At 40.6% G+C, this 19843-nt stretch overlaps 1 protein-coding gene across 9 annotated transcripts in view; it reads right to left on the minus strand.

The window, feature by feature from the left end:
* Positions 1-3257: 3257 nt before the first annotated feature.
* CUNH2orf76 (chromosome unknown C2orf76 homolog) overlaps positions 3258-19843 on the minus strand; it is a 63077-nt gene continuing 46491 nt past the window's right edge. For all 9 annotated transcript variants that reach the window (XM_047084672.1, XM_047084671.1, XM_047084666.1 and 6 more), the window contains 2 exons: positions 11989-12070; positions 3258-3872 (listed from right to left, as the gene is read on the minus strand). In XM_047084672.1, coding sequence (XP_046940628.1) covers positions 3796-3872; positions 11989-12070 — 159 coding nt within the window. In that variant the 3' untranslated portion in view covers positions 3258-3795. The remainder of the gene's footprint in view (positions 3873-11988; positions 12071-19843) is intronic.

The following is a 19843-nucleotide window of genomic DNA, read 5'->3' on the forward strand; positions in this document are numbered from 1 at the left end:
AATATAAATCCTTGGGGGTTTTGATGGAGGTTACACTAAGTTACAGGTTCGGTACAAACCTACGTCTTTACGACACCGGGGTTTCCATCTATGAACATGTGATCCCTCTTCGCTTAGGTCTCTTATATCCTCTAGGAACGTTGTGTGCACACGTCTCAGTAGGTTGGTCACCAGGTGCTCTGGAAGTCTCTCGTTACTTCTCCTAATGTGTCACTCGATATGCTTGGAATCCTGTTGTCTGCAAAGGGATGGTTTACCTCCTCTCCAGTATCTGTGCTCCTTATCACTTTTCTTATTGTATTGGCTACAACAAGACCCGCAGAACAATTCTGGATAGTCCCGGCAGCAGTGGTCACCTTGGTCCTGCATCTTCTCTGATAGGTCTGCCTAGAACACTTGTCCCGTAAGCGGGTTCTCTGTGGACAACTTTCGCTAAGCGAACGGCACATCCTTTTCCTGCCTTTCACTTATGTCCGGGGTTGCAGATCATCAAATGCTTGTTTGGCAGCTGAGAGAAGCGTAATTTCTTTCTCCTGTAATCTACAGATTTTGTGAATTACTTTGATAGGTTTTCTGTAGTTTTGAACCAATCTTCCATTCCTGGTAAAAGCCCTCTTCAGTCATAAGACATTTCTAGTTTTGATTTCCACACCTGTGTTTATAACTATATGTAACTGTCTAATCAGGAAAATACACACCAAAACAAAGGACTTTGTATGCATCTTTTTGCATTGTTTGTTAAAAAAGAAAATATACAGGTAAAAAAAAAAAAAGGCTTCATTTTTCTTAGAAAAGAAAAACTCGGGGCGCCTGGGTGGCTCAGTCAGTTGAGCATCCGACTTCCGCTCAGGTCATGATTTCACGGTTCATGGGTTCGAGCCCCGCATCGGGCTCTGTGCTGACAGCTCAGAGCCTGGAGCCTGCTTCAGAGTCTGTGTCCCCCTCTCTCTCCACCCCACCCCTGCTTGTGCTCTGTCTCTGTCTTTCAAAAACGAATAAACATAAAAAAAATTTTTTTTAAATGAAAAACTGGTGTGTAAACTGAGTGCAAAACGAGCAAATGTAATGTGCTCTAACCTGTTCTTCTCCTCACCAAATCCCCTACTTGGGTCAACGCCCTCGCCATCAAGCCAGCCACTCGCTCCGGCAAGAATCACCAAGTCCCCACTCCTCCTTCTGCTACACCCTCCACACCCAGCCCTCACCAAACCCCAGATTCCCCCAGTCCCTCCACCCCACACCTCTAACTGGAGGCCACAGGGCTGACAGGGCAAGGTCAGGACTTCAAGATACACCCAGGTCCAATCCCACTGTACACGACTGCATCACTTTGGGTGAACTACCTTACCTCTCTGGGCCCCAATTTCTTTATCCATAAATAGATATGATACTATCAAGACTGAAGAGCTGGGGTAAAAAGTGAATGAGATAATATATGTAAAGTACCCCACAAGATGCTTGCCATGTAACGCGTGACCAAATGTCAACACTATCTCGCGAGAGTCTCCTCCCCTCCCCTTCCCCTGTGCCGAACTCTGGAGGTCAGCCATCCAGACTTTTGCCTGGTCCATGACAACTGTCTTTCTGCCTTCTAGATGCTGCGGCCAAAGCTCCCTTTCTAAAATACAAATCTACTTCTATAATTTATCTGTTTAAATCTTTCCATTGGCTCCCTACTACCTACTAGGTAAAGTTCCAACTCCTTAGCGTGATAGATAAAGCCTAGCTCAACCTCCCTTCTGGCCTTCTCTTCCTCCCCTCTGGTGCAAGGGCCTTCCACTCTAGTACATTGAAATCTGTAACTTCCTGTGGAAAATCCTGAGTTCTTTAACAGCATTTTGCCTTTACACATGCTGGTCCCTCTTCCTAAAAGCTTTTCCCTTATTTTCTACTAAGTAAAAATTCCTATTCAATCTTTTAAGAAAAAGCTCAACGGATACTTCTTTTAAAATAAAAATTAGGGGCACCTGGGTGGCTCAGTCGGTTGAGCGTCCGACTTCAGCCCAGGTCATGATCTCGCGGTCCGTGAGTTCAAGCCCCGCGTCAGGCTCTGTGCTGACAGCTCGGAGCCCAGAGCCTTGTTTCAGATTCTGTGTCTCCCATTCTCTCTGACCCTCCCCTGTTCATGCTCTGTCTCTGTCTCAAAAATAAATAAACATTAAAAAAAAATTTTTTTTAAATAAAAATTAACCCAGGGCACCTGGGTGGCTCAGTTGGTTAAGTGTTCAACTCTTACTTTTGGCTCAGGTCATGATTGCAGTTTGTGGGACAGAGCCCTATTTCGGGCTCCATATTCACAGCATGGAGCTTGCTTGGGATTCTCTCTCTACCCCTCCCCAGCTCTCTTCTCTCTCAAAATAAACTTAAAAAAAAAAACAAAACAAATAAATAAAAATAAAAACTAAGCCTGCACAGAATATAGAATTAACTATCCCATCATCATTGTTCCCATGGCAGCTTCCACTGTTACTATATTAAAATTACTTGCTTAAATATCTTTCCCCACTTGCTGAGGCAAAAACTGTGTCTTATTTAAGTGTTTATTCACTCCTCAGGAGCCTGGGTCATTGGCCCATTCAGCCCTTTTTTAATGAATGAAACCATGAATAAACTTTCTCTTTTAAATAAGGCTCTACTATACTAAATCTTTCAATAAAGCCCCAAAAAACCATATTTTGATTATGTTAATCAGACTTTCAAAGCTGATTTTTTTTTTTTAAGTTGCCCTCTACCACAATGAAACCAATTTGTCCTACTAGCAATTTTGAGGGTTCTTGGAATAATTCTAGGGCCGACTAACTTTGTAGGAGTTCTCATTAGATCCACATGCTGTCCGAGAGGCCCCTTTGAAATCAGGACTCTTTAGGAACTGGTAGTAGCCATTATAGGGAACCCAGAGTATTATATTATTTTGAAAAAAATGTACCTTCCATGACTTAGACTTGTTCTCAATGAACAATTTTCTTCCAGAAGTGCAAACATCCTGCTACCTTTTTTCTCCAAAGAAATGAGTTTGGTTCTATTATAGTTTGCTCCTGAAGTAAGGAAACACAGCTCGGGGGGTGGGAAATCAGTCGTGTTATTTGTGTGGGCTGAAATATGAAAAGAAAAGAAACACTCTTACATCAGAAAACCTCTCACTGTGGCCAAAAAGATGCCACATGAGAGACTCATAATCTCTGCTAACCAAAGACGGTAACGGTCCCCAGTGGCTCTAATGGAAACCATGGGAAGAACACAAAATGAACAGAATGACCTTCGTCTTATATTCTTTATTAAAAAAATTATTTTTGAAATTTATTATTTGAGAGACAGAGAGGGTGGACACATGCAAGAGAGCACGTGTAGGGGAGGGGCAGAGAGAGAGAGAGAGAGAGAGTGGCAGGAAGAGAGAGAATCTCCAGTTGGACGCTTAACCGACTGAGCCACCCAGGTGCCCCAACTTCCAATCTTTTTAAGGAACCCAACATGCAAGCCACCCAAATAACCCCTAATTTCAGAAAAATAAGTTATGACTAGAGAACCAATCGTCCATGATGATTTTTGGATAACCATTTCTTTCACTTAAAAAAAAAATCATATGTTTTTTTCTCATAAATAAATACATTATTTTACAACAAGAAAAAAAGAAAAAGTACAGACTTGCAGGGACAGAAAACACCACAGACTTCAGCAAAAATCGCAGAGCCTGCGATTAATTTTTTAGGTTTATTTATCAATTTCAAAAAAAAAAAACTCACTAGTGGGATAAAGAGCTTAAGACAGGTATGCAAAAAGGGAGCCCCCAAAGGGTTTTCACCAGGATGAAATGGGATTAGCTTTGTAGTTCTTATAATCTTCTTCACAGAAGAATGCAATTTCAGTTTCATGAGCTGGAAAAAAAAAAAAAAGACAATGGAAAAAAAATGTTAATATAAAACTAGATTTTTAAGCAAGTATTGAAATCCATATTACTCTGATTCAGTGTTTCAGACGCCGAAAGTGAGAAAAATGAGCTACTTGTTTGGTTTCACATTTCATCAAATCAACAAGAAGTATCGGTTGTTGTTGGAAGAATTCTGAACTCGAATAATTTAAAATTAAAAAGAAAAATACCCAAGAAAACAATTAAAAACAAGAATTCGTACAAGACTCTGGTGTCCAGGAAACCATAAAATTGCTCATGTTATAGACCTCTTAACAGTCCTAGAAAATTAACGTTTATTTTTTTTTTCCCCAAATTTGCTGCTCAGTTACTGAAGGCGGAGGAAGAATGCTCTTTTTTTCTCTCTCTGAAATTAGCCTGTAGGTATAATAATTTAATACTTAGAGGATCAGTAGAATACTTTACAGATCACTTTACATTCTCCCTCATGACCCATCAAAATATGTGTCTGAAGAAGTTAATTTTTTGCCTGCTTATGACTAATTCATGAGGCTTCAACAATATGCAAAGTGAAAGACACAAATTGGCTTCTACCGCAATACCTTCAAACACCTCTAATTATTCACAGGGGATATAGCACAGCTAAAGGACCCACAGAGGGGCAAAGCAGTCACATTCTTTCAACCCAGCAGGTCAAGGACTCCGTCTTCTAAAACAATAAGTCAGCAACATTATTAATTCAGACTGGAGACAAATCTGATGGAAAGCCTTCCAATTATTAAACATGCAATTCTTTAAGGTGTGCGCCAACAAGTTCCACATTCGTTTTTTAAATTAAACCAGAAGTTAATACAGTCTGCTTAGCTTTTACAGAAAGAGCAAAAGGGCCTTCAGAATCTCGACAAGAAAACAGACAAGATTATTTGTAATGAATACTGATCACTCAATTAACATATCCTGTAAAAACAGACAAGTAAAACTCTTCAAGCCAAATAAATAGGATAATAGGGAAAGATGCCAAGGATTACCACCCCCGGGTCTCTTAGTTTACCAAACTCATCTCATCGCTAGAATTTACCACAAAAGAATGAAATTAAGGAGCTTGGCACAGCACTTCAGTTAAAAAAAAAAAAATGCTGGTCTTAAGAATATCAAATTTATTGTTTCTCAATCATGAGTTGCCCGTGCTCATTACGGAAAACACAGAAATGTGGAAAGAAGAAAATAAAGACACCCATAGTCTCAGATCCTCATTCCAGTCTCACTGCATCTTCAAGATTAAGTGAAGATGAATCTTGATGAAAATCAGATTACAATCTCAGCACAATGAGCCTGGGGGTGGGGAGGAGGTGGGCAGAGAGAAACAGAGAATCGGTGAGGAGGGGCTGTAAACAAATGCAGCCCAGGCAAACCAGAAGCTCACGTACAGCTACATTTTACAAGAAAACAGCCTTTAAAAGAATGGCTAAGAGGCCCTGCACTTGGAATCAGTAAACTGTTGACAAGGGGGCTTCAGAAAATTCAGTATTCAAAGAGAAGATGTTTTGGGGTCTGTCCTTTCTACAAAAAGCTCCCGGGGTTTCCTTTTTTGAAGTGAAGCAAGCCCAAAGGTAGATCTATATCATTTATAAGCGACGCTAATCGTTCTTCAAATGGAGAATGGGCAAAAGGCACCCTGTTCTTAATAATCACAATGCAAAGTGTTATCTAGGATGTGCTATTTACATACAGAACTTTACACAGTGCTTTGCCCACACAGCACTTTGCTCAATACACACTAACTGTAATTACGGTTTTCACTTACTGCAGCTGACATTTATCTGTACCCCTTTTGAGAAAGGGATGCATCGTATGGTTCCTCAGTACCGCAGTAACAGGTTCAGAATAAGCGGATGTAAAGAAAACACTGACGAAGCATTTTTGTTTTGACATGCAGGTTTGCTCGGGTTTAATTAACTTACAGATCAACTCATTATTTATCTAAAGTATTTACGCCTTCTCCCATAATACAGGCTCAAAATGAGATCCTCCTAAGATCAAGATTTTATTTCCAGATGAATACTTTTCCTCAGAAAAAAAAAAAAAAAAAAAAAAAAAAAAAAAAAAAAAAAAAACAAGACTGACAAATGGATTACACTCAAAAACTTCAGGCTGGTAAAACTGACACCCTTAAAAAACTGGAAAACAAGACACAAATTCAAAGCAGGTTACTCAGAACATTAAAAAGTAAGACTTAAGATGTATTGTAAACTTTAGTAATGTGGTCCTCAAACAAAATGGAATGTTTTTTAAAATCAATAAAATTCTGTTGAAAATGTTTGAGACAACGATTTCCTGTATTGAGGATGCAAATTTACTTGTGAATTTAAAATGAAAACAAGTTACAAAAGATTTTCAAGACCTCTCCATAATCACCCTTTCGCACCATCATCCCTTAAATTCTTGCTTCTCCAATTCTATTTAAAATGGCTCCAGAAGAACCCTCGGGAAGGCTACTGTGTGCCAGTCCCCCAGGGCACCTGATTTTAAATTAAATGTGCTGTAGGCGACAGGGCACTCGGGTGCACAGAGCCTTGGCAAGTGGATCTGAAATGAATGTAAAATCTAAAACGCAATAAATACATTGCCAGTTCATCCTTTGTCTTACTATCAAATGATATCAAGTAAGAATCCTTCAAATACCACGCATCATTTTAATGCAGACTTTCAAGTTTGCTGAAATGAACATAAGCCAGGATATTCAAACTTTGAAAATGAAATGAATAATTGTATACCATGTGTCCAAACAGGTCAGACACCATATACGTTCAACTTTAAAAGGAAAATAATAATGCCTTTATATAAAAGGATGTAAGAAAAACCAATTTTAAATGTGAAATCTCAAGGAAAATTCAAGGCAATCTGCTTAAACTCCTTAACTAGCTTATTTCAAAAAACTCACCATCGACAAGGATTTATTGCAGTTTCAAACTCCCTGGCCTGTACTAGTCAGCACCAATGTAGCATGAGAAGAGAGACAGAGACCTGTGCGCTGACTCTGTGGGACAGATAATGATCAAGGCAGTCTGTAATGTGATAATAATTGCAGATTATGGACACACGTACACACACACACACACACACACACACACACACAATACGGGAAGAGCGAGGTTTGGTTTCTGCGGCAATTTGAGACCAAAAGGACAAAGTTCTGCCCTCTCTCCTGGTCCAGGAATACATCTTACCCTTGCCAGGTTCACAAAATCCCAATGTACAAATCATTCAAAACTGTGCTCACAGCTGAGTTATATTTCTAACTTTGCACCAAAGGGATCCGGCAGAAAGTTCCCAAACACAATGGTTTTTATTTTATGTTTGCTTCAAGCGTCTGGTGTTCCTGAGATCAGCTGGCAGAGAGGGTTTCAAGCTACAGTTTGAAGAAAACGAATAGTAAAGGAAATCTGACCTTTGACAGACTGGACACAGGCCTGTGATGTCCACAATGGTGATGGGAAGGTAGAAAGGAAACAGTCCAGACCTCTTGCTCTGGAAGCCCAATTTCCTGGGTCTAGCACCTACTTCCCTGAGTACCAGACTATCACTGTGTTGATGCTTAAAGTACAGAACAGCCCCCTTCCCGCGCTGTCAAGGGAGGAGAGCACGTCCGCCCGAAGATATTACTGCCCAGAAGAGAATGGGAAAGGGACCCAAACCTTCAGGAAACACAAATCAAACACGAGCCCGATAAAGGAATGGAAGTCAAAGAATCCCACAATATCAGCTCTACGTGTGAGGTCATCAGAAAGTGCTGGGCACAGAGTCAGGGATCTGGTCGTGGGCAGGCACCAAGAGGTGACACGCAGGAGGAAAACAGACCACAAGGGAGCTTTGGAAGGATCACAGCATCTGGTTTTACGCAAGCTCTTCCCTCAGATCAGCACTTCTGGTTTGGCCCACTGTATCTTGTCTTAAAATATTTCCAGCAAAACACAACTGGTTGAAAAGAGTTACCTTGCCACCATTTCTTTTCTAAGGAAAGAAGACTCAAAAGATAATAGTGGCAGAGTGTTGCAAAAGGAAAGAGATACCCCCAAAATACTTACATGCAAATCTACCACTTAGGGGAATCAGTGCACAAAACCACAATCATTAATAACAAGGTAAAAATCTTTCAATTACAAATAACAGTTCTGAGCCAAGCTTTCTTCTTCCTTCCAAAAAGCAAATCTTTTTACTTCTGTCTTTTAGCTCTGAGTCCGCAAGCGAAAATTTGCCCTGACGTCAGGCGCAGAATATACAATTGGGATCTGCAATGCAGATAAAAGGTCGGAGCAGGAACTGGAGAATTTCTCCGTGAGAAAAGAGATCTTCAAACAAGTTTGTTCCCCTAATTTCCCCTCCACACACACAGTCCTTCTTTCCCTTTCATGAATTCTGCAGAAAAGTCCTAATGATAAATTTGTTACATTGGCATTATTCCCATGGCAACTGGCTATGATGGCAGAGTGACAGCTCTACAGCAAGATCAAGTGGTACAAAGGGAGAGGGACGACTTCAAATTTTTCCCTTAAACCTCTTAAAAACCTAACCAGACACAGCACTGAGGGAGGGGCAATTCCCTAGAAAAGTCGCACACGTCAAGGGTCGTTTTTACAACTCTACTCCCACTTAGAATTTTTGGTTGGTCTCCAGGGCCCGTCGCCTCCTCCTCCAGGTGTTAAATGAAGCTTCTCCAGGGTACAGCTACACGGCCCCAGGCAACACAGAGGGACGCTGTGGGACAGGAGAGCCACTCAGGCTGGGCCTAGCGTCACCCCTGAGCAGGGCTAGGGGCTTGCAAGGTTCTTGTAGCACCCTGGGACTCGTGGAAAGGATCTGATTCTCATCAAAGACCCATGGCTTTAAAACAGGAATGACAAAAAGGTGGATTTGATGCTTACCTTCGCAGGTGGTTCATTACATGAGTCTGAAAGGTTTTTTTTAATTTTTCTTAATGTTTATTTATTTACTTTTTGAGAGAGAGAGAGAGAGAGAGAGCGCGCGCACGCAAGCGAGCTTGTGCAGGGGAGGGGTAGAGACAAAGGGAGACACAGAATCCAAAGCAGGCTCCAGGTTCTGAGCTGTCAGTACAGAGCCCGATGCAGGACTCGAACCAACAAACTGTGAGATCATGATCTGAGCTGAAGTCGGATGCTTAACCGACTGAGCCACCCAGGTGCCCGTACAGGAGTCTGAGATTAATTAAACAATTAAACCAACAACTCACATTTGCCAACTGCCTTCTCCAAAATGGTTTCCAAGCAAGTATTTCTGAGGGTCTCTACGGACATCGTTCCAGATGCTTTCATAGATTTTTTTCATTCAACTCTTAAGACAACAGTCTGACACAGGTCTAGTTGGTTCTGTTTTGTGTTACAGAGATCAGAACATTCGAAAACACTAAATGCCTTCCCAAAGGTCACAAAATAAGTGAAATGCAGAGCCCTCACTCAAACCAATTTTCAGGAGTCTATTCTTTATAATTGGTTCCTTAATTTACAAATTAAGTATATGTGAACTGTATAAAAATTTTCCACTACAAGAACAATTAGACAATATGGAGAGGAAAAAAAAGATCAATTGTTTAAAGTGCCACCGCCTGAAGAACCATTTCTAAAATTTTGTTACATGATCTTTTCTCCATATACACATACAGATGTGTAAACATGTATTTTAAACAGTAATGGTATCACACAACATATTCTATTTCCATTCAATAAAGAAAGCTCTACACCAGTGATTTCACAAACAGGGAAGGTGAGAGAACCCCTGCCACCCCTCTGAAGGCACATCTCAACCTCCGGGGAGTCACAGAGTTTGAGGAAGCGTACTCCTGTTGGCCTGGTAACAGATACAAGACAAAGTTAAGGAGCGAGAAAGTCTCATTGGCCAAACTGACCTACAGGAAGTTAGAGGTAATATACATTCCCAAGAGTAGTACAAAAGAGTATCCACTTCCCAACATTCTCTTGGATACTACCACTTTTCTTCATGTCTGCTAGTCTTGAAACCACTACTTGTCAGGGAGCCTGGGCAGCTCAGTTGGTTAAGCGGCCGACTTTGGCTCGGGTCATGATTTCACGGTTCATGGGTTCGAGCCCCATGTCAGGCTGTATGCTGACAGCTTGGAGCCTGGAGCCGGCTTCGGATTCTGTGTCTCCCTCTCTCTCTGCCCCTCCCCTGCTCGTGCTCTATTTCTCAAAAATAAATATTTTTTAAAAATGTTTTTTAATGTTTAAAAGAAATAATAAATAACAAATTGGTACTTGTCCAAGGTCACCCAGCCAGTAAGTGGCAGAATGAGGTTGTAAACCCAAGCGCTCTGGCTCCAGTCTCTAATTCTTAACCACTAGATTACTATTACTACATAAAATAGCATCTATCATCATGTATCTCTCTCTCAGGACTAATAAGGCTGAACTATTTCTCATATGTTAGCTATTTCTTCCACCAGTAGGATTTCTTATCTTTTTCAAGCTAATTATAAGAGCTTTTATCAATTCAGGCTAATAACTTTTTTGTCATATACAAAGTAATTTTTCATAGTTTGGTGCTTCTGCTTTAACTCTGTTTACAATTTTTCGTTTTTACGTGGTCAAATATATCATCTCGCCCCGATTTATGGCTCTGCCTTCAAAGTCATGCTTGGAGAGCTCTTCTCCCCATGATTATGAAATTACTAAGCTACATTTTACTTAAAAAAAATTTTTTTTACATTGTGACATTTAATCAATCCACAACTTATTTTGGAATAAAGATTGAGATAAGGATTTAAATTTTATTTTCCTGAATGCTTTGGCAATGGGCCTGACATCATTTTCTAGCTAATTCACTCTTTCCCCACTCATTTGAGATGTCAAAACTGTATCATATTGCGAACTCTGACTTCTTTTTTAGTTTGCTTCTGATCTTTTCCATGGAGCTTTCAATCCGTACATTAATACCACAGCAATGTTATAATAATTACAGCTTTATGCGTTAGTAACAAGCGGGGCTAACGTCTAGGTGCTGTATGCGTCAATAACACAGGTGCCACTTGCTGTAATAATATAATAGCATTTGAAGAAATAAATGCCAAAATAAAAACCGTGTTTTCAAACAATAGCAATCTTACCGATTTATAATATGAAAAGACACTAAATCCAGCTAAAAGTGGAAACAAACAGGGAAAGTCAGTCTAAGATTTTGTAACGTGTTATTCAAAATCCTACTTAAATTAGAAGACATGTCAGGAACTTACCTTAGCCACACGGATCCTTCGAAACTGAATTCCTGACATATGTCACTAAAATGACTCAAGAGAACACCTGCCAAAAAGATGGAAAGCTTCCTAACAGGGACCTCACTTAGAGTACCCCTTAACCAGTACATGTAAATAATTATGAAGGAAGTGTGATCTGTGCTGTTTCATTAGTCACTGACCGCAGAGGTACGTCAGAGGCATAGTGCCTTTAACTGCTCACACCTCTGAAAATCTTCACTGCTATTGCCAGATGATCTTTAGGTGTACATACACAGAATTAGACTGACATCTAATGGTCACAAAACATGTCACATGGTATTTCTTTAAAACAGAACCACACGCAGGTTGAAGAGCTAGGTGGGGCCCCTTTTCAACCGCACACACTAGGCTCCTGCTTGAAATTCCACGGCTTGGCGGCCCTGAGTGATCCAGAAGACTATTAGAAACTGCGCTGCACGTTATACAAACAACATCTTACTTCATTATTCCACGTTACTTCTACCAGGTCCGTTTCTCTCAAACCGTCAGTTCAAATGATGCTGATAAGAGTAAGTAGGTTATTAAGTGAGTAATAACCTGTCAATCACTTAAAATAACTCTCAGCAGAATTCTGAGCATACCTGCTGAAAAGAACTATTTGCATTCTGCACATTTGGAGAGCAGATATCTCCTGCCCTCAGTCAAATGATCTGAATGTACATCATTCTCGTCCTCCTCCTCTGAATAATTATCAGGGAGTGTAAAGAGCACCCAGGGTAGCATTTACTTTGCGGTGAGTTATCCAAACATCAGCCGGGCGTCAGCAGAGAGGCTGGGGGAGCGAGCGCCCCTCCAGCACCGCAGGGCCCCTCTCACTCACCGATTCCAGCGGCTCGCAGCGTGCTGTCTTCCTTCAGCATGAGTCTGTCGTCATCTTCCAGACTCAACACAAGCTCATTCGTCTGGAAAGAAAGAAAACCTGCATCTTACCAGTACTTATAGGTGCTTTGTGTTTGGTAAGACTTCTTGAAGACACAGGATTGTTACCCTGGGTCACGGCAATAACCGGAGTCACATGCTGTTCCCACCACCGACAGGGCAGAAGCACACACATGTGAACACCCATTATGTGTGCTCGCTCCGCAAGGGCTGGGGAGCACAGGGCTTTGGCACCAGGTCCAGATTAAAATTTGGTTTCCACCAATGCCCCGCTGTGTGTTCTCAACAAACTACACAGCCTCTCCAAGACTTAGTTTCCTCCTTTGTAGAAAAGGGTAGAGGAAGGAATCTTCTCTTTTTCCCTGTGGTGAAGATGAAATGAGATGAAACCATCAATAGGTTATCCGTCACAGAGCAAGGACTCTCCACATTAGCTGCTGCTATTCTGTTGTTGCTGTCGTCATCGTCGTCGTCATCATCATCATCATCTCATCCTCACAGTATTCCAGGAGACCACCATTACCATCATTACCACCACCACCACCATTATCATCATCATCATCATCATCTCATCCTCACAGTATTCCAGGAGACCACTATCACCATCATCACCACCACCACTACCATTATCATCATCATCATTGCCACAACCACCACCACCACCATTATCATCATCATCATTGCCACAACCACCACCACCATCACCACCACCACCATCATCATCATCACCATCATCACCACCACCACCATCATCATCATCGCCACAATGACTACCACCACCATCACCACCATCATCATTGCCACAACCACTACCACCATCATCACTACCATCATCATCACCATCATCACCACCACCACCATCATTGCCACAACGACTACCACCATCATCATCACCACCACCACCATCATCACCACCACCATCATCATTGCCACAACCACTGTCACCATCATCATCATCATCACCACCACCATCATCATTGCCACAACCACTGTCACCATCATCATCATCATCACCACCACCATCATCATTGCCACAACCACTGTCACCATCATCATCATCACCACCACCATCACCACCACCACCACCATCACCACCGCCACCACCATCATCACCACCACCATCATTATCATCATCACCACCACCATCATCATTATCATCATCGCCACAACCACCACCACCATCATCACCACCACCATCATCACGACCACCGCCATCATCACCACCACCATCACCACCACCATCATCATCACCACCATCACCATCATTATCATCATTGCCACCACCACCACCATCATCGCCACAACTACCACCATCATCATAATCACTACCATCACCATCATCACCACCACCACCATTATCATCATCATCACCACCACCACTGCCACCACCACCATCATCACATCACAACCACCACCATGATCATCACCACCACCATTATCATCATCACCACCATCATCATCGCCGCCACCGCCACCACCACGATCATCACCGCCACTACCATCACCATCATCATCATCTCATCCTCACAGTATTTCAAGAAACAGAGAGGTTACGAAACAGACCCAGAGTACATGGAACTGAAGCCTGAGCTCTGGCCAGCTTGACTTCAGGGAAAAACAAGCTTACATCCATGTATCTAAAAACCTTGCCCTATCGAGTAAACACATGATCCCATGTCATATTAACTTGATCCCATGTGATATTGACTGTAACCTTTCAAGATGAGGTTTCAGGTGGTGGTGGATGAATCTGTCCTCCAATGATTTTTTTTTTTTTTTTTACAAATCCAGTTAAATATTATAACTATAGGAGAAGACTTTGAGTTGATATCTGCCCCCAAAAAGCACACAGAGATGAACACACAGTCCACTTGTCAACCAGAATGCAGCTGCTTAGCAACATAGTCTATTTCTAGAATATGGTTAAGAGGGAGAGTCCACAGAAAGGCCACTCCAGCAGCCAAAATAGAAGGCCCAGAAGCCATGCTCCACAGTTCACAACTTCACCTACTAGAGAGCACAGGGCTTGATCTCCAGAGCACAGAGATTAAACGGGCGGCAGCTGGGGGAATGTTATTTAAAACAAATCATTTTAGAATAGGTAACAAACTCATAATACAAAATTCTCCAAGTGCATATGGATGGAGTGTAAAGTACGTCTCCTTCCAATCCCTACCTACCAGGTGCCCAGTTCTCCTACAAATAACTTCTACTAATTCTGGTGTATCCTTCCAGACACTGTCTCTGTATATGTTCATGCAGGCAGAAATGTGCATGTAAAATTTTTCAAACAAATAACAGCATATTGTACGCTATATTCTAACACTTTGCTTTTTTCTCTTAAAACATAGCTTAAAATCATTCCAAATCGCTATACGAGATGCCTCATAATTTAGCAAGGCTGCAGGGTATTCCACTGAAGAGACACAAACACACATACACACACTCTGTCCTCACTGATGGCCATTAGATTGTTTCCATCCCTTGCCACCATAAAGAACCCTGCAACAAATAACCTCTCATACGTGTGTCATTTTGCATACATACAAGTTTTATGGCGAAGATAGATTTTGCACAAGTTTTATATGTAAGATAAATTCCCAGAAGTAGAACCGTTGGGTCAGAGAATACACACAATTTTTTTTCTGGCAGATATTGCTAAATTATGCTTCACAGAAGTGGTACCACTTTACAGGAATGCTACCAATTGCTGAGAGTACCTGTTTCTCACAGCCCCCCTGACGGTATTATCAACACCGTCTGATCTTTGGCAACCTAACAGATGAAGATTATGTGCAGTCTTAATTTGTATTTATTTTGAGTAAAGCCATAAATATTTTGTTTTTTAATGGGCTCAGAGGATAATTTTTTAAAAAAGACTTTATTTTTAAGTAATCTCTATACCCAACATGGGACTTGAACTCATAACCCCGAGATCAAGAGTTACATGCTATTCTGAGCCAGCCAGATGCCCCTCAAATGATAATTTTCTAAACAGAATTGTAATACACACACACACACACACACACACACACACACACACAAAGAAAATTAGGCCTTGTCTGTAATATAACTTAGAAAATTTTGCTCCAAACAAAAAAGACTCATAAATATGGAGACCAAACTGAGGGTTGCTGGAGGGGTTGAGGGGGGGGATGGGCTAAATGGGTAAGGGGCATTAAGGAATCTACTGAAATCATTGCTTCACTATATACTAATTTGGATGTAAATTTTAAAAAATCAAAAATAAAGTTAAAAAAAAAGAAAAAAAAGAAAATTTTGCTCCAGTGTTCATTCCTTCCTTGATTTTTTTCTTATAATGTTTTTTTTCTAGTAAAAGTGCTGAATGCCTGTTGAATAAATACATGAAGTAAACTTAGCAATTTTTCTTACAGTTTCTGGGTTTTCTACATCTTACTTAGAACGGCCTTCATTCCAAAATTCCTTCTAAAATTTCACGTTTTCTTCAAACATGTTTATCAATTTCATTTCTTCTAAGCTTTTAATTATGGAGAATCTCAAACATACACTGTATACCGAGCAGCATACCGAACCCTCCACGTACCCATCACCCGGCATGAACAAATGATCTACCCATGTTCAATCTGTTTCATCTACATTCCTACCTGTGGGCTCTACTGTCACACTTAAGTCATTAACCCGATGGATATTTATTTTGGCATGAAGAAAAGAATACGGATTCAATTTAGCGGTTTTCTGGACGTCTCCCCAGTTGTCCCAGTAACACTTACAGAATCCTCCATATTTTCTCTACAGCTTTGAATTTACTATACACTAAATTCCCGTATATATTTGGGTCTCTTTCTGTACTTTTAATTCTGTGCCATTCACCTAACAGTTCATGTGCCAGTTACTACGCTGTTTTATTTACTTTAGTTTAATCATATGGCTAATACATGTCAGGGCTGGCCACTCTCCTTTCTCTTCCTTTTCCTGACTGTTCTTACTTTTTGCATATTAGTATTACAATCAGCTTCTTTAATTCATATATATACACAACTGCTGCTGTATTTTATTGGGGTGACATTAAATTCATAAGTTAACTAAGAGAAAACAGACATCTTCAAGCTGGTGCATCTTCCTATCCAAATACCCTAAGCATTTCCATTTAAGTCTTACGTTGGATCCTTTTGGTGTGTCTATTTTTTTTGTTGTTGTTGTTGTTAAATTGAGGTAGAATTTCACATAAATAAAATGCAAACATCTTCAGGGGAGTTCAGTTCAATGGACCTGGACAACTGAATAACCCTCACTAGCATTCTGAAGTTTTCTTCTTAAAGATCTTGCACATTTCTTAAAAAATTTCTTGCAGGGTATGATTTCTTCCTCTCATAAACTTTTAACAAGAGTAGTTACCTGGTTTCCAAACTCACAAAATAGGAGAAATCAGAGTTTTTATTTTAAAACAATTTTTTTATGTCTATTTATTTTTTAATTTATTTGAGCACAAGTAGGGGAGGGACAGAGAGAGAGGGAGACACAGAATCCAAAGCAGACTCCAGGCTCTGAGCTGTCAGCACGGAGCCCGATGTGGGGCCCAAACCCAAGAACCTCGAGATCATAACCTGAGCCGAAGACGGACGCCCAACCGACTGAGCCACCCAGGCGTCCCTAGAGTTTTCATTTTAAAACTCTTTAATAGGAATTATTCTGACTTTACAAACAACCCCATAATACACACACAGGTACATTTTCTTGATAACCATGAATCATATTACGGTAATTATTTACACTGTACTATTGATTGACTCATTCATTCAACAAAAACTGAGCTCAGGGGGCACCTGGGTGGCTCAGTAGGTTGAGCATCTGAGTTCAGCTCAGATCATGATCTCGCAGTTCATGGGTTCAAGCCCTGTGTTGGCTCTGTGCTGACAGCTCAGAGTCTGGAGCCTGCTTCGGATTCTGTGTCTCCCCCCCGTCTCTCTCTCTGCCCCTCCCCTGCTCGTGTTCTGTCTCTCTCTCTCTCAAAAATAAATAAACATTGGGAAAAACAAAAAACAAAAAACTGAGCTTGTGAGCTCCAAACAGTAGGCTCCTCCAAACAGGAGGCTCTCACAGGAAGGTATCCAGATAGTTTCATTGTAATAGTGGGAAGACATTTCTGTAGATACCTGGTAATTAAGAAGTCTCTAAAAGTAGAAAATTGAGGAAATGGGGGAAATGCCTTTGTGATCAAGGTCATTAAGACAGTTGGAAGTCTCTTCCTCTGGCTGAGGAAGGAGACTAAAACTACAGCTGGGTTGCTGGGTTGTTGGAAAACTGATGGGCTGGTCGCTGGTCCAGGGTTGCTTTACAAGCCCCACAGACGAGGAACAGAAAATGGAAAACAGAATGCAGATGGGGAAATGAGAAAAATGACTGGAAGCTGGATAAAGCACAAATGAGGGCTTTGGGGTAAAGTTTTTCTTAAGTTTTAAATCTGTATCTGTAAAAATATATTAACCCTTTTCCTTATAAAAAGCTGAAGAGGAAACGTGGAAGAACCATCCCTGGGGTGTATGGTCTGTACTTAACTAGAATGGTTATGGCTTAGATGAAAATTTATAAAGCCAGATTCCAGAAACATTCTAACGCAACTTTATTTCTTTAAATAAAGACATTGTTCAATTGGAAAGATAAGCTCTAATTGTATAACTCTAACATGCCAGGTTGGAACATGTGTTTAAAATATAAGAAACAGGCTCCTGGGTGGCTCAGTTGGTTAAGCATCAGACTCCTGGTTTCGGCTCAGGTCATGACCTCACAGTTCATGAGTTCAAGTCCCATGGTGGGTTCTGCACTGGCAGCACGGAGCCTGCCCAGGATTCTCTCTCTCCCTCTCTCTCTCTGCCCCTGCTCCACTCTCTCTCTCTCAAAATAAATAAACTTAAAAACCATTTTTAACATAAGAAACAATTCTAATAGATTTCCAACTACAAGAGGAAAATTTCCTGATTTTTTTTTAAATGTCATGATATTGAGTATTTGAATATTATGAATCAGGTCTTTGTACCTAATCGTACGATCATATGGACAAGTCCAACAATGTAAAAATGCAACACTGAATGGAGAATGACATCACTGTATTTCACAACCTTTTCAAAGAGCATATTGTTTCCTTATAACTTTATTATATATATATGTGCGTGTGTGCGTATGTATGTATACATATGTATGTATACATGTACATATTTATACATACATACATATGTATGTATATACACACACACACACACGCACATATATGTATACGTATATGTTTTTCTCCCTCTACAACAAGCCCAAACTTCCTATTCTCCACATTTTAGAGACAAGGTTGTAAACCCTCCTGTCCCAGAAAAAGAATGAAGTCAGTGGCCATAGTGGAGGGACATTCTAGCACTCACACAAAGTGCAGATTCCGCACCGCAGCCCAGACACATGTGGCACTGAATTTTAAAGCATCTGACAAGGGGTAACGTCAAATTGGTACATATAATCCGTGGTATAAAAAAGTAAAATTACTGGAAAGAACTAGTCCTACCAGCACCTTGATTTTAGCCCAGTGAAACTAATTTTGAAATTCTGGCCTCCAAAACTAGAAGAGAATAAATGTGTGTTATTTTAAGCTACAAGAAAAAAAATGTTTTTTGAAGTTACTAATTCACAGTTGATAGCCATACCCTGATGCCATTTTCTTTGTAATGTCCGGTATACATTTATTTGAAGGCTGACTGAGTTTATGGTAGGCATCTATGACTAGAGAAGACAATGAAATTAGGTGAATTCAAAAATAAATACTTAATTCAAAAATCGATGGTGTGCCTGGGTGGCTCAGTCGGTGAAGCATCTGACTTCGGCTCAGGTCATGATCTTGTGGTCTGTGAGTTCGAGCCCCTCATCAGGCTCTGGGCTGACAGCTCAGAGCCTGGAGACTGCTTTGGATTCTGTGTCTCCCTCTTTCTCTGTCTCTCTCCAGTTTACCCTCTGTCTGTCTCACTCTCAAAAATAAATAAACATAACAAATTTTTTTAAATTGTTATAAAAACACTCTTATGAATGAGGCATTGTGCTAGATATTGGAGATATGAAGAACAAATTATGGTCCCTCATCCTTGACTAGTTTGTATAATAAACTAAGGTTACAGCTTTAATGAGGAGTCGATACAAAGTCATTGACATTCAAGAAAAAAGATCGCTTTAGCGTGTATGAGAAGCAAATCTTTGATTGTGGCTTTATAAATACATTACTCTAAAAAAGTAAGAAAATAGACATGTAAACACATGATAAATAAACAGCTCTCTCCGGAGCAGGTAAGATACCATTAAGACTGCAGGCCATGCCCTGTGTGCAACTTGAAGCCATGTTCCCAAGAGCCAGAGTCCCGGACCTTCTCTTACACACAGAAAGAGATAGGTCAGAAAAAGCAAATTATTTTTACCTGCTTTTGGCTCTTTTCTTCTGGTACACAATTAAGAAAATCAAAGATATTGAACTGCCAGATAACAAGTGGTTTCCTCTTTTTTTTTTTTTTTTTTGTAACCTAAATTTACTTTACCAAGTTTTATGCTTATGTTTATTTTATTTTAAATATTCGCTTGATATAGAACATGTATTCTTTGGGATGCCTGGGTGGCTCAGGTAAGCATCTGACTCTTGATTTTGGCTCAGGTCGTGATCTCACAGTTCATGAGTTTGAGCCCCGCTTGGGATTCTCTCTCTCTTCCTCTCTCTCTGCCCCTCCCCTGCTCATGCTGGCTCACGCACTCGCTCTTTACATAAATAAATAAATATTTAAAAAAATAACATGTAT

This window comes from Lynx rufus, unplaced genomic scaffold (assembly GCF_022079265.1).
Source record: "Lynx rufus isolate CCGP_SWC_20201006 ecotype Redwood Valley unplaced genomic scaffold, mLynRuf1.p SCAF_2, whole genome shotgun sequence".
Taxonomy (NCBI): Eukaryota; Metazoa; Chordata; class Mammalia; order Carnivora; family Felidae; genus Lynx; species Lynx rufus.